General features: G+C 37.3%; 1 protein-coding gene and 1 long non-coding RNA gene across 2 annotated transcripts in view; one reads left to right on the top strand and one right to left on the bottom strand.

Annotated features, from left to right (window-relative positions):
* Positions 1 to 14,463, bottom strand: part of LOC123386570 — a 65,273-nt gene that overhangs the window by 7,159 nt on the left and 43,651 nt on the right. Inside the window, exon 2 of the long non-coding RNA XR_006600644.1 lies at positions 8,934 to 8,984. This is a non-coding gene — a long non-coding RNA (uncharacterized LOC123386570). The remainder of the gene's footprint in view (positions 1 to 8,933; positions 8,985 to 14,463) is intronic.
* CPNE8 (copine 8) overlaps positions 1 to 14,463 on the top strand; it is a 230,009-nt gene that overhangs the window by 213,794 nt on the left and 1,752 nt on the right. The window contains exon 19 of the mRNA XM_003988551.6: positions 7 to 80. Coding sequence (XP_003988600.1) covers positions 7 to 80 — 74 coding nt within the window. The remainder of the gene's footprint in view (positions 1 to 6; positions 81 to 14,463) is intronic.

Genomic DNA, 14,463 nt, shown 5'->3' with positions numbered 1-14,463 from the left:
TTCAAGCCATGGTTGAATTGGATGGAGATGATGTAAGAGTTTCCTCCAGAGGAAAATATGCCGAGAGGGATATTGTACAGGTAAGAAATTTAATGGAAATTACTCATTTTGTTCATTGTGAGGAACCTGCCAGTTCTGATTTGTAAATAAACAACTTAATTGAAAGCAGGACTGTCAGTTTCTGTTTAATTTAGTTGATTGATTCTCTATGAGATGCGTGGCAAGTAAGTTCACCATATATAAGATAGAAATGTTAATAAGTGTCTTTTCCTACTTTAATATTACCAGAAAATATCATAGAGGTCATTGGTAAAATTAGAAGCCAGAAACATAACAGACTTTTTAATGATGCTTATCCATTATGTACTCCTCAATAAAGACTAAGTATATTTTAAGACAGCTGATTACATTTCAATGTAAATAAATTTAGTGGAAGCAAACCAAAACTATAGATATTTACATAGTCTACCTAGATTATGGTTAGAAAAGTGGAGAAATAGATTTTAAGATTCTATGTAATATAGAATTATATATAAAAATATAAATAATATAAAATTTAAGTGTAATTATATATAGATGTTATATAATATAATCATACATGATATACAATAACATAACAACCTATGTAATATATATCATTTACACTTGTTATAATCAAGAAAAATATGTAACTAAAGCCTACTATTCTGGGAGTGAATAGAAGGGAAAAATCTGCAACCAATCATTATAGTTCAAATTTATCATTGAAAGTAAGCATTTAATTCAACTAAATGGCTACATACTTTAGAGTTTCCATACTTCTAAGATTTTACAAGGGGAAAAAAAAGCTGTGAAGTATACTTTTTTAAATATGAAAGCAAAGATCTCAGCACCGTTTAAGCACATGCTATAAAAGTTTTGAAGGGGCAAACAATGGACTTCAGTGTTATCTCCTAAATAATAACCTGTATTTTCACCCAAAAAGCAGTCATTAAAAGAATCCCACAGAATTTAAAATCCTATGGAATTTGGTTCAAATCCCAGTTTGGCCACTGTGATGATTTGAATGAGCTTTCTAAATTTCAGTGTTCTGGTGTTCTGGCATTGTTGTTAAGATTCAGTAAGGTCATGTGTATAAAATACATTTCTGAAATATAACTCAGTAAAAGACAACAAAAACTGATTAAAATAATTTGAAGGAGAAATATAATCAGTAAGTATGTTAATATAGAGATTAATGTTGATAAAGATTTAAAAAAGCATTGTTCTTTATCAGGCAGCAAGATTAAATTTTAAAATAGAAACATCTATATAACAGTTTTTTTTAAGATAATTAAATATGATTTAAACTTTTTAACCTAACGTTCTTGGTAGACTAAAAAGAACACATGCACATGAATGATTAGGTTAAAAGCACCTGAAAAAGGGAACATGATGATGTGGTCATTTATTTAAGTATCCCATGGTGTTTTGTTTTCATAATTAGACACATGATTATTCACCTTAACCTTATTAGCATAATTATACGTCTAAGTAATTACACTTTATCTAAAAGCTCTTCATAATGTATGACTCACAGTTTCCAAAAAATCAAATTACTGAAGGGAAGTATGAATTTGAAGTTCTTTGGAATGTGTTATGCTGCTATTGTAATGGATTTTTCAAAATCAGTAGAAGCAACCTCATGTCCCATAGCGTCATCATAATGCTTAAGGGAAACTTGTTACTATTTTCTTCCTTTAGAGGTAGTTAAGCTTGCCCACATGGTTAAGGTTACCTTTAAGAGGGCTAATCTGTTATATTAGTGAAAAACAATAGTCATGCCTGTTAGCATTTATAAAATAAAAATGTCCATGATCATGAAAGTATTTAGTCTCTCAGTGGAAATACTATATTGTGGAGAATATTGAGATTGAGATGCCTAGATCTATGAAAGTATAATATTGTCACTCTGATCTTGAACAAGTCAAGTAATCTCTCTGAGCCTTCATTTCATTACCTCTAGACTTTAAATTCTTTCATCTCCGCTCTTTTCATGATGTGAATCTCAGAAGAAGTTAAGACATGAAAATACTTGGTATAATCATGTTTTTTCTCCTTGCAAGTCAGACAGAATCCATGAGACAGACCAGCCTGCCACCTTAAAGTGACATGGGGATCCCCAATGATCCTGAAGACATCTGGCAATATAATTAAATATTCAAGGAATTCTATTACATAAGTTGAACTGAAGTGAAAGAGTCATTGGATCTTACAGATATTGAATAGGAAATTAAAATGTGCCCAGGGAATTAATAGCCTCTTGAATGACTGTGACTTCTTGAATTGTATGCCTACATTTGGTTAAGGACATTTAATAGACTCTTCTCTAATTTCATGGAGAAGATACTAGGTGGTGATTGGTCTTTTCAAAATAGTTAGCAAGGTAACCATTTACCTTGCTAACAACACAATATCACATTGTGTTGAAGAGGAATTAGCATTCTCTCTCACCTCAAATAAGGTTTTACAAACTTTTTCACCATCACAGTTTTCCAGTTTCTACCATCCACTAAAATGTTACTTAAATTAGTTATTTGTGAAAAGGGGTTTATAGAGGATTGCGGGAAGATGGCGGCATAGGAGGATGCTGGGCTCACCGCGCGTCCTGCTGATCACTTAGATTCCACCTACACCTGCCTAACTAACCCAGAAAACCACCAGAAGACTAGCAGAACAGAGTCTCCTGAGCCAAGCGCAGACGAGAGGCCCACGGAAGAGGGTAGGAAGGGCGGAGGGCGGTACACGCTGCACCGACTGGCGGGAGGGAGCCGGGGCGGAGGGGCAGCCTGCCGGCCAAGCAGAGCCCCAGAGTCTGGCTTGCAAAATCGGAGGGGCCGGACAGAGTGTGTTCCAACAGCAAGCGCAACTTAGCATCTGAGAGGTCATAAGTTAACAGCTCTGCTCGGAAAGCGGGAAGGCTGGAGGACAAAGGGAGGGAGAGTTGCTGAGCCCCCGGAAGACAGAGCTCAGTTTGGTGGGGAAAAAGGCGCTTGCCAGCGCCATCTCCCTCACCCATCCCCCAGCCAAAAGCCCAAAGGGAACCAGTTCCTGCCAGGGAACTTATTTGCTCCGGGCAAATACCCAACGCTGTGCTTCTGCGGAGCCACCCCTCCGGCAGAGGGTCAGACTCCCTCCGGCTGCCACAGGGCCCCTCCTGAAGTGGATCACCTAAGGAGAAGCGAGTTAAGCCTGCCCCTCCTGCCCCCGTACACCTTGCCTACCCACCCCAGCTAATACGCCAGATCCCCAGCACCACAAGCCTGGCAGTGTCCAAGTAGCCCAGACGGGCCACGCCACCCCACAGTGAATCCTGCCCCTAGGAGAGGGGAAGAGAAGGGACACACCAGTCTGACTGTGGCCGCAGCGGTGGGCTGGGGGCAGACATGAGGGCTGACTGTGGCCCCACACACCAAATCCAGTTATACACCACAGCACAGGGGAAGTGCCCTACAGGACCGCACCACTCCAGGAACTATCCAAAATGACCAAACGGAAGAATTCCCCTCAGAAGAATCTCCAGGAAATAACAACAGCTAATGAACTGATCAAAAAAGGATTTAAATAATGTAACAAAGAGTGAATTTAGAATAATACTCATAAAATTAATCACTAGGCTTGAAAACGGTATAGAGGACAGCAGAGAATCTCTTGCTACAGAGATCAAGGGACTAAGGAATAGTCAGGAGGAGCTGAAAAACGCTTTAAACGAAATGCAAAACAAAATGGAAATGATGACAGCTTGGATTGAAGAGGCAGAAGAGAGAATAGGTGAAGTAGAAGATAAAGTTATGGAAAAAGAGGAAGCTGAGAAAAAGATAAAAAAAATCCAGGAGTATGAGGAGAAAATTAGAGAACTAAGTGATACACTAAAAAGAAATAATATACGCATAATTGGTATCCCAGAGGAGGAAGAGAGAGGGAAAGGTGCTGAAGGGGTACTTGAAGAAATAATAGCTGAGAACTTCCCTGAACTGGGGAAGGATAAAGGCATTGAAATCCAAGAGGCACAGAGAACTCCCTTCAGACCTAACTTGAATCGATCTTCTGCACGACATATCATAGTGAAACTGGCAAAATACAAGGATAAAAAGAAAATTCTGAAAGCAGCAAGGGGTAAACATGTCCTCACATATAAAGGGAGACCTATAAGACTCGTGACTGATCTCTCTTTTGAAACTTGGCAGGCCAGAAAGGATTGGCACGAGATCTTTAATGTGCTGAACAGGAAAAATGCAGCCGAGAATCCTTTATCCAGCAAGTCTGTCATTTAGAATAGAAGGAGAGATAAAGGTCTTCCCAAACAAACAAAAACTGAAGGAATTTGTCACCACTAAACCAGCCCTACAAGAGATCCTAAGGGGGATCCTGTGAGACAAAGTCCCAGAGACATCACTACAAGCATAAAACATACAGACATCACAATGACTCTAAACCCGTATCTTTCTATAATAACACTGAACGTAAATGGATTAAATGTGCCAACCAAAAGACATAGGGTATCAGAATGGATAAAAAAACAAGACCCATCTATTTGCTGTCTACAAGAGACTCATTTTAGATCTGAAGACACCTTTAGATTGAGAGTGAGGGGATGGAGAACTATTTATCATGCTACTGGAAGCCAAAAGAAAGCTGGAGTAGCCATACTTATATCAGGCAAACTAGACTTTAAATTAAAGGCTGTAACAAGAGATGAAGAAGGGCATTATATAATAATTACAGGGTCTATCCACCAGAAGGAGCTAACAATTAAAAATGTCTATGCGCCAAATACCGGAGCCCCCAAATATATAAGACAATTACTCATAAACATAAGCAACCTTATTGATAAGAATGTGGTAATTGCAGGGGACTTTAACACTCCACTTACAGAAATGGATAGATCATCTAGACACATGGTCAATAAAGAAACAAGGGCCCTGAATGACACATTGGATCAGATGGACTTGACAGATATATTTAGAACTCTGCATCCCAAAGCAACAGAATATACTTTCTTCTCGAGTGCACATGGAACATTCTCCAAGATAGATCATATACTGGGTCACAAAACAGCCCTTCTTAAGTATACAAGAATTGAAATTATACCATGCATACTTTCAGACCACAATGCTATGAAGTTTGAAATCAACCACAGAAAAAAGTTTGGAAAACCTCCAAAAGCATGGAGGTTAAAGAACACCCTACTAAAGAATGAGTGGGTCATCCAGGCAATTAGAGAAGAAATTAAAAAATAGATGGAAACAAACGAAAATGAAAATACAACAGTCCAAACGCTTTGGGACGCAGCGAAGGCAGTCCTGAGAGGAAAATACATTGCAATCCAGGCCTATCTCAAGAAACAAGAAAAATCCCAAATACAAAATCTAACAGCACACCTAAAGAACTAGAAGCAGAACAGCAAAGGCAGCCTAAACCCAGCAGAAGAAGAGAAATAATAAAGATCAGAGCAGAAAAAAACAATATAGAATGTAAAAAAACTGTAGAGCAGATCAACGAAACCAAGAGTTGGTTTTTTGAAAAAATTAACAAATGTGACAAACTTCTAGCCAGGCTTCTCAAAAAGAAAAGGGAGATGACCCAAATAGATAAAATCATGAATGAAAATGGAATGATTACAACCAATCCCTCAGAGATACAAACAATTATCAGGGAATACTATGAAAAATTATATGCCAACAAATTGGACAACCTGGAAGAAATGGACAAATTCCTAAACACCCACCCTCTTCCAAAACTCAATCAGGAGGAAATAGAAAGCTTGAACAGACCCATAACCAGCGAAGAAATGGAATCGGTTATCAAAAATCTCCCAACAAATAAGAGTCCAGGACCAGATGGCTTCCCAGGGGAGTTCTACCAGACGTTTAAAGCAGAGATAATACCTATCCTTCTCAAGCTATTCCAAGAAATAGAAAGGGAAGGAAAACTTCCAGGCTCATTCTATGAAGCCAGTATAACTTTGATTCCTAAACCAGACAGAGACCCAGTAAAAAAAGAGAACTACAGGCCAATATCCCTGATGAATATGGATGCAAAAATTCTCAATAAGATACTAGCAAATCAAATTCAACGGCATATAAAAAGAATTATTCACCATGATCAAGTGGGATTCATTCCTGGGATGCAGGGCTGGTTCAACATTCGCAAATCAATCAACGTGATAAATCACAATAATAAAAGAAAAGATAAGAACCATGTGATCCTGTCAATCGATGCAGAAAAGGCCTTTGACAAAATCCAGCACTCTTTCTTAATAAAAACCCTTGAGAAAGTCGGGATAGAAGGAACATACTTAAACATCATCAAAGCCATTTATGAAAAGCCCACAGCTAACATCATCCTCAATGGGGAAAAACTGAGAGCTTTTTCCCTGAGATCAGGAACACGACAGGGATGCCCACTCTCACTGCTGTTGTTTAACATAGTGCTGGAAGTTCTAGCATCAGCAATCAGACAACAAAAGGAAATGAAAGGCATCAAAATTGGCAAAGATGAAGTCAAGCTTTCGCTTTTTGCAGATGACATGATATTATACATGGAAAATCCGATAGACTCCACCAAAAGTCTGCTAGAACTGATACAGGAATTCAGCAAAGTTGCAGGATACAAAATCAATGTACAGAAATCAGTTGCATTCTTATACACTAACAATGAAGCAACAGAAAGACAAAGAAACTGATCCCATTCACAACTGCACCAAGAAGCATAAAATACCTAGGAATAAATCTAACCAAAGATTTAAAAGATCTGTATGCTGAAAACTGTAGAAAGCTTATGAAGGTAATTGAAGAAGATTTAAAGAAATGGAAAGACATTCCCTGCTCATGGATTGGAAGAATAAATATTGTCAAAATGTCATTACTACCCAAAGCTATCTATACATTCAATGCAATCCCAATCAAAATTGCACCAGCATTCTTCTCGAAACTAGAACAAGCAATTCTAAAATTCATATGGAACCACAAAAGGCCCCGAATAGCCAAAGGAATTTTGAAGAAGAAGACCAAAGCAGGAGGCATCACAATCCCAGACTTTAGCCTCTACTACAAAGCTGTAATCATCAAGACAGCATGGTATTGGCACAAAAGCAGACACATAGACCAATGGAATAGAATAGAATCCCCAGAACTAGACCCACAAACCTATGGCCAACTAATCTTTGACAAAGCAGGAAAGAACATCCAATGGAAAAAAGACAGTCTCTTTAACAAATGGTGCTGGGAGAACTGGACAGCAACATGCAGAAGGTTGAAACTAGACCACTTTCTCACACCATTCACAAAAATAAACTCAAAATGGATAAAAGACCTGAATGTGAGACAGGAAACCATCAAAACCCTAGAGGAGAAAGCAGGAAAAGACCTCTCTGACCTCAGCCGTAGCAATCTCTTACTCGACACATCCCCAAAGTCAAGGGAATTAAAAGCAAAAATGAACTACTGGGACCTTATGAAGACAAAAAGCTTCTGCACTGCAAAGGAAACAACCAACAAAACTAAAAGGCAACCAACGGAATGGGAAAAGATATTTGCAAATGACATATCGGACAAAGGGCTAGTATCCAAAATCTATAAAGAGCTTACCAAACTCCACACCCGAAAAACAAATAATCCAGTGAAGAAATGGGCAGAAAACATGAATAGACACTTCTCTAAAGAAGACATCCGGATGGCCAACAGGCACATGAAAAGATGCTCAATGTCGCTCCTTATCAGGGAAATACAAATCAAAACCACACTCAGGTATCACCTCACGCCAGTCAGAGTGGCCAAAATGAACAAATCAGGAGACTATAGATGCTGGTGAGGATGTTCAGAAACAGGAATCCTCTTGCACTGTTGGTGGGAATGCAAATTGGTGCAGCCACTCTGGAAAGCAGTGTGGAGGTTCCTCAGAAAATTAAAAATAGACCTACCCTATGACCCAGCAATAGCACTGCTAGGAATTTACCCAAGGGATACAGGAGTACTGATACATAGGGGCACTTGTACCCCAATGTTTATAGCAGCACTCTCAACAATAGCCAAATTATGGAAAGAGCCTAAATGTCCATCAACTGATGAATGGATAAAGAAATTGTGGTTTATATACACAATGGAGTACTACATGGCAATGAGAAAGAATGAAATATGGCCCTTTGTAGCAACATGGATGGAACTGGAGAGTGTGATGCTAAGTGAAATAAGTCATACAGAGAAAGACAGATACCATATGGTTTCACTCTTATGTGGATCCTGAGAAACTTAACAGAAACCCATGGAGGAGGGGAAGGAAAAAAAAAAAAAAGAGGTTAGAGTGGGAGAGAGCCAAAGCATAAGAGACTCTTAAAAACTGAGAACAAACTGAGGGTTGATGGGGGTGGGATGGAGGGGAGAGTGGGTGATGGGTATTGAGGAGGGCACCTGTTGGGATGAGCACTGGGTGTTGTATGGAAACCAATTTGACAATAAATTTCATATATTGAAAAAAAAATAAATAAGTTATTTACAAGAATAGAAATACTCTTGGGGAGACTGGGTGTTGCAGTCAGTTAAGCATCTGACTTTGGCTCAGGTCATGATATCACAGTTCATGAGTTGGAGCCCCACATTGGACTCTCCTGACTGCTCAGATTCTGTAGAGCCTGCTTCAGATTCTGTGTGTTCCTCTCTCTTTCTGCCCCTCTCCCACTTGTGCATGCACGCTCTCTCAAATATAAATTAAAATTTTTTTTTTAATTTAACAAAAAAGAAGAGAATACTCTTGAATACTTAGAATAATGGGGTTTCAAGGGCACACCAAGGATAACGTTGTTAATCTTCCCATCAGAAAATACCTAAGCCATCACAATCAACAATATCTAAGCCATCACATCAAATACTACTGGCTAAAATATTATCAAAAAATAAGGTCTGTTTAGACTCTCTTACCTTTTCACTGCTTCCAACTTCTTATATGTTGAAGCTAATCAGGTTCATACACTGCAAATGGAACCCAAATTTTTTAAGTGGGCAAACAAAAGCCTATAAATGCAAATAATAACAAAAGCCAGAAATAGCTGAGTTTCAGCAGAAAGTTGAGGGTAGTGGATGGGGTTCTCGTTATTATGTGAAACCTTCAGTGGCTTCCAACTTCATATAATAATAATATTGAGTCATTTATTAACTTCGTTGTATGCTAGGCAGGTACTTTCACTAAATCTTTAATTGAACTTATGCAGATACTTTGATTACATTTTATGAAAAAAAAAAAAAAAAAGAAATGAGTTTCAATTCTTTTCCATAGTCATGTAGCTAGGAAGAAGTAGTCAGGATTTAACCTTAAAATGTCTGATTCTAAAATTCTTAACACAAATTATGTATAACTTTGATTCTATAACCTAACCATAGCATTTAAGAACCTCCATGACCTGACCCCAATCTTCCTCTTTAGCTACACACACACACACACACACACACACACACACACACACACTTTGTATAGATAAATAGGACTACTAGCTGTCTTTGAGTCAACATTTTCATTGTTCTTGCTTTTATTTCCTCTTTTTATTTCACCTGGAATACTCTTCTTCCTTATCTGTGCTGATTAAAACCCTACATTTTGAAAGATCCCAGTATAAAGCCTTGAACAAAGCCCTCTGTACACCTGAGTTGATTTCCCCCCTGTCAATTTGTTCATATATCACTTTATATCATCCTAAATACTGGTCTCTTTTTACTTTATGGTAGTTTATAAATGAGGAAACGGAGGCAGAGGACGAGATGTTAAACAACTTGTGCAAAATTACTTAAGTCATAAATTGGTAGATCCAAATTTCCAACAGAGTTCTGATTCCAAACCCTGAGTTCTTTCCGTTACAACACACCTACTCTCCTAAAAGCCAAAATTCTACTGAAGATTATTAGACTCTGTTTCCCTTTTCATACTACTGTAGTGGTTTATATATCAGGGTTAGATTAATTTAGGTTCAAATAATGACCAATACTGATAACTATCTGATCTTGGGTAAGTTAACTAATCTCTCTAAGTTTCAGTTTCCTCTTCTGTCAATTCAAACTATGGGTAACATGCTAATAAAAATTAAATGAAATATTGTACTAAATTTTTTTGCAGGAGACCTGTTACCTATCAGTTGTTCAATAAGTGCATTAACACCAATATTAGTTACTGCTATTAGTGAGTATGTTGGCATAGTCTAATGCAAAGGCATTTTTTATGTCAGTATATCATAGTAGCTATACCCTGACTTGGGACACTGTAGTCAGCCTTGTGTGTGATTATATTCATTGCCTCAAGATTGAATCTCATCTGACTATAGTATAAACAGTAAGCAAGATGAGATCCTATGGTTGTTTTTCTAAAACTTAAATGAGTTATTTTCTTAAATCAATATATGTAAAGGCTTTCAATATTTGTTTGTACTATGGATTGGCCCTTGTGTATAAAGCAGTGTCATTTCTCTTGGCTGCATGCAGCTGTTGGCCAGCCTACCATTTCCTTAAAATTTATATTTAAGTCATATTTTCCATTAAAAGGAGAATAATAACCTTGAAGGCTTAGACTTGAAAATCACTAATGGAGCTCTGCACAGTAGGAACAATCGAGTAAAATTGAGCAGAACAGCAACTAAAAGTCCATTTGCCCAAACTGATTCAAACTTGTTTTCACAAATAGGCAAAACCAGCCGTTAGAGCCGCCATGTGGAACATTTTCCTTGTACTGTATGGATGCTAAAAAAAATAAAAAATAAAAAATAAAAAAAAGTAGAGTATCAAGGATATAGTATATTTCTACAGAACAGAATGCATTTGTTGGTATTCTTCAGACAAATGTGATAAATTAGTAAAAATTAAATACTGATTTATCTCTCTAGACTGAACATTTTAAGCGTCTGAGTTAATATGTGGTGATAGTCAGTGATCAACGCTCATCCACAAATGTGTGAGCAATATTTTGAACAGGAGGTCCCCGGGTACAGTGGCCAGAAATGAATGATAAAAAGAGACAATAATCAGAGTGGTCTGAGAAGTTAAGTGGAAAACAGATTGTAGAAGGATATGAGCAATAAATAGTGTTACAGAGGGCATATTTTGTCCTAAAATCCGTAAGATCTGGCATTAATAAGAGGTCAAGGAAATGAAGAGTCACTTGTCATTTTCATCTCTCACTTAGGAGAGTACCTCATGACATGATTGAATAGCTCAATGTTCCTTTGGGAGAGGTTTACATAATTTAGGTTAGTGAGTAGAAAGTTCTCAACATTTTTTTTTTTCTACTCCCAGCACACATGTGGAATGAGCCGTACTCCTGTTGGTAACAGGAACCTGCTATGGCAGTGATTCTCACCCTGGGGGCAAGGACCTTCAGTATTCAAGGGCCAGGCAGAATTACTGAACAAACCTAAGTTCAATGTGATATAAACTTTCCTCTTCAGCTGAAAACTATAGTTCTTCTTACCCATGATTTATAAACATATTTTCAATAAGAGCAGAACCACATGTATTATGACAATAGCGATTGTGAATGTGAGTTTTGACATCCCAGAGCATCACGACATTCTTAAAAATGAATTGTAATGTCCTTCAGTAACAAAAATTAGCAAATCTCATAGCATCTGCTGGAAAGATGAAGCAATGGGTGTTTTAAAATAACAAAAAGGCCGGGAATTACTATCTTAGATGCCAATAGCGATATTATACTCAAACTTGATAGAGATAAAACTGATAAAGGATATTCCTTGTATTTAATGTTTGATATGAATGTAAATAGGAAACTATTAAGAATATAGTTTCGGGGCGCCTGGGTGGCGCAGTCGGTTAAGCGTCCGACTTCAGCCAGGTCACGATCTCGCGCTCCGTGAGTTCGAGTCCCGCGTCGGGCTCTGGGCTGATGGCTCAGAGCCTGGAGCCTGTTTCCGATTCTGTGTCTCCCTCTCTCTCTGCCCCTCCCCCGTTCATGCTCTGTCTCTCTCTGTCCCAAAAATAAATAAACGTTGAAAAAAAAATTAAAAAAAAAAAGAATATAGTTTCATATTTATATTGAATACATACATGTTTGAGCTGGTGAATAATAAATAATACTAGTGATGATTGCAATGACTACCCTGTATGGCACATATTATGACTTGAACACTGTTTTAAGCAGTTTACATGTTAACTGATTTAATACAGCAACCTAATGAAGTAGGTATTATTGTTTGAAGTAGGTATTATTATTATTCTCATTTTTAGAAGAGGAAACTGAGGCAAAGAGTGGAAAATCATCTGTGCAAGATCATGTAGCTATTAAGTAAAAGAACTGGGCTCTGAACTGGGGAAAGTCTAATTCCAGAGTTTGGGAGAATAGGGGGTAAAAAGAGAAAAGAGTTTAATGTCCCTGGCACAGAAGAAAAGTAAAGAATCCAATGAAAATAAAAGAGCAAAGTTGAGGTCAACACTTGATCTTAGCCAAAAGGCTGAGAAGCGATGAGGTAAACACACAAACAGGTAGGATCAACTGTTTGCCGGAGGTAACACCATCCTTTCCCTGAAATGTAGGTATTAGCCACAGATTTCTGAAAAACTGTACTAGGAAAAAAAAGTTTAAAGGATAGTCATTGTATACTAAACATATTGATACCTTATTAGTAGTTTATTTTTAAAATGCTGTGTCTTTTAAAAGAAGAATGAGCTAAGCTATAACAATTAGATATCTTCTTCTCATTAATCCTGTCTTGTTGATTCCTATTTTCTCACTTTTCTAATTATCGTTTCAGAGAAAAAAATAAACCCCGACTTTTTTTTGCACTTCTTTGTTGTTGTTGTTGTTGTTAAAAATGTCATCTTGTCCAAAGTTAGATAATTTAACCTCACAAAAGTTCACATCCCCTTAGTTCTCTTCTCAGTTGAAGACTATATTTGCTCTGTTAGATTTTTCTTACCCTTATTAGCTACCTTCAGGGGTAAGAGAAAGGTTCGTCACCTTTCTACAGTTTTCTAAAACCTAGATTGCGTTTTCTTCCTGGTTAGCAAGTCAGGGTAAAATTAAAGTCATATAGGTTGCTTCTGCCTACAGTATGTCTTATTTTATTTAAAAATTTTTTAATGTTTATTTATTTTTAAGAGAGAGACAGAGACAGAGTGTGAGTGGGAGGAGGAGCAGAGAGAGAGGGAGACACAGAATCTGAAATAGGCTCCAGGCTCTGAGCTGTCAGCACAGTTCAATGCAGGGCTCGAATTCACAAACCGTGAGACCATGACCTGAGCTGAAATCGGCCGCTTAACCTACTGAGCCACCCAGGCACCCCCAGTATGTCTTATTTTGAAAAGAAAGTAATTTTCTACTCTTGCTTAAAGAGACTGTGTTCACTGGATACAAGGTATTCTACCTGCTATTTGATTTCTTAAAATTTTAATTTGGCTTATCTGTAGGAACCTGACCATTTTAAAACTTGCTTCTTCATAATAGTTGTTTCCTGAAAGCACATCTTGGATAACTATGTAAATCAAAAGTAACTTTCAAAATAAACTTAAAACAGTTATGGCATAGTTATAGAGATGGGAGTGTGTTCTCTCTAGAGGAGAAAAAAATAATTCAGGCTGTTAAGTATTATAATCAGAAATTGCTTCAACATTCTCAAATGTCTTCGCTATACCTTTTCCCTAAGACCTAAAATTACTATGTTCCCAAACTATCACAACATTAACAGTTCAAACATTTCCAAGTGGCTTCAAGAATCATCATGTCTCTGAGGGGAAATTGAACTAATGCCCTCAAACAGCACATTTTTATTAACTTAACCATTACAAATGAAGATAGAATCAGGCAATTTATTGTCAGAGTATTTAATGTTGAGCTGATAATGGCTCTCACGTAATTGCTAATGTGAAGATAGTGCAATTATTTTTATGTGATATAAAAATAAGAATGGTGATATTTCAATAAGAATGCCAAATCTCATGCTGAATTCTTTTTCTTTTCCATTCCAAATAACAGATTAAAAGAAAAAACAATATCTGGGATATGTGGTTTTATGTTTTAGTAATAATTAAAAATACTTCACATGTGTTTAGGATACCCGCTTCTTTTTTTTACCCTCCACTGGATACTATTTCTGATTCAAAGCTGAATTAAGCATGTATTAACTCCATTTGACAGAAAACCGAGCCCTGAAGAGGAAAATGCTCCAAGTTATTGGGAATCAGGTTAGGTATAGAACTCAAAACTGCAGAACACATGTAGCAACATGATGGACCTGTCGGGAACAAGAGACTTGAATTATCGGGAGGAACAAACATAGAAAACCATTCCATCCCTTTTTAAAGTATATACATTAGAAAGGTTTGGTCACTGTAGTAGCTGTTGGTAATGAATCAAATCTCTTTAAAATGCGTAGTAATTATTATCCATCTAACCACTACCCCAGGCTTCTTCAGTTCTCAATGAAATGTTTACATATGTTGATTTTTGTGTCTATTA

The sequence above is a fragment of the Felis catus genome, chromosome B4 (genome assembly GCF_018350175.1).
Source record: "Felis catus isolate Fca126 chromosome B4, F.catus_Fca126_mat1.0, whole genome shotgun sequence".
Lineage (NCBI taxonomy): Eukaryota > Metazoa > Chordata > Mammalia > Carnivora > Felidae > Felis > Felis catus.
The sequence above is the reverse complement of the archived record's forward strand: the minus strand, read 5'-3'. Positions and strand labels throughout refer to the sequence as shown.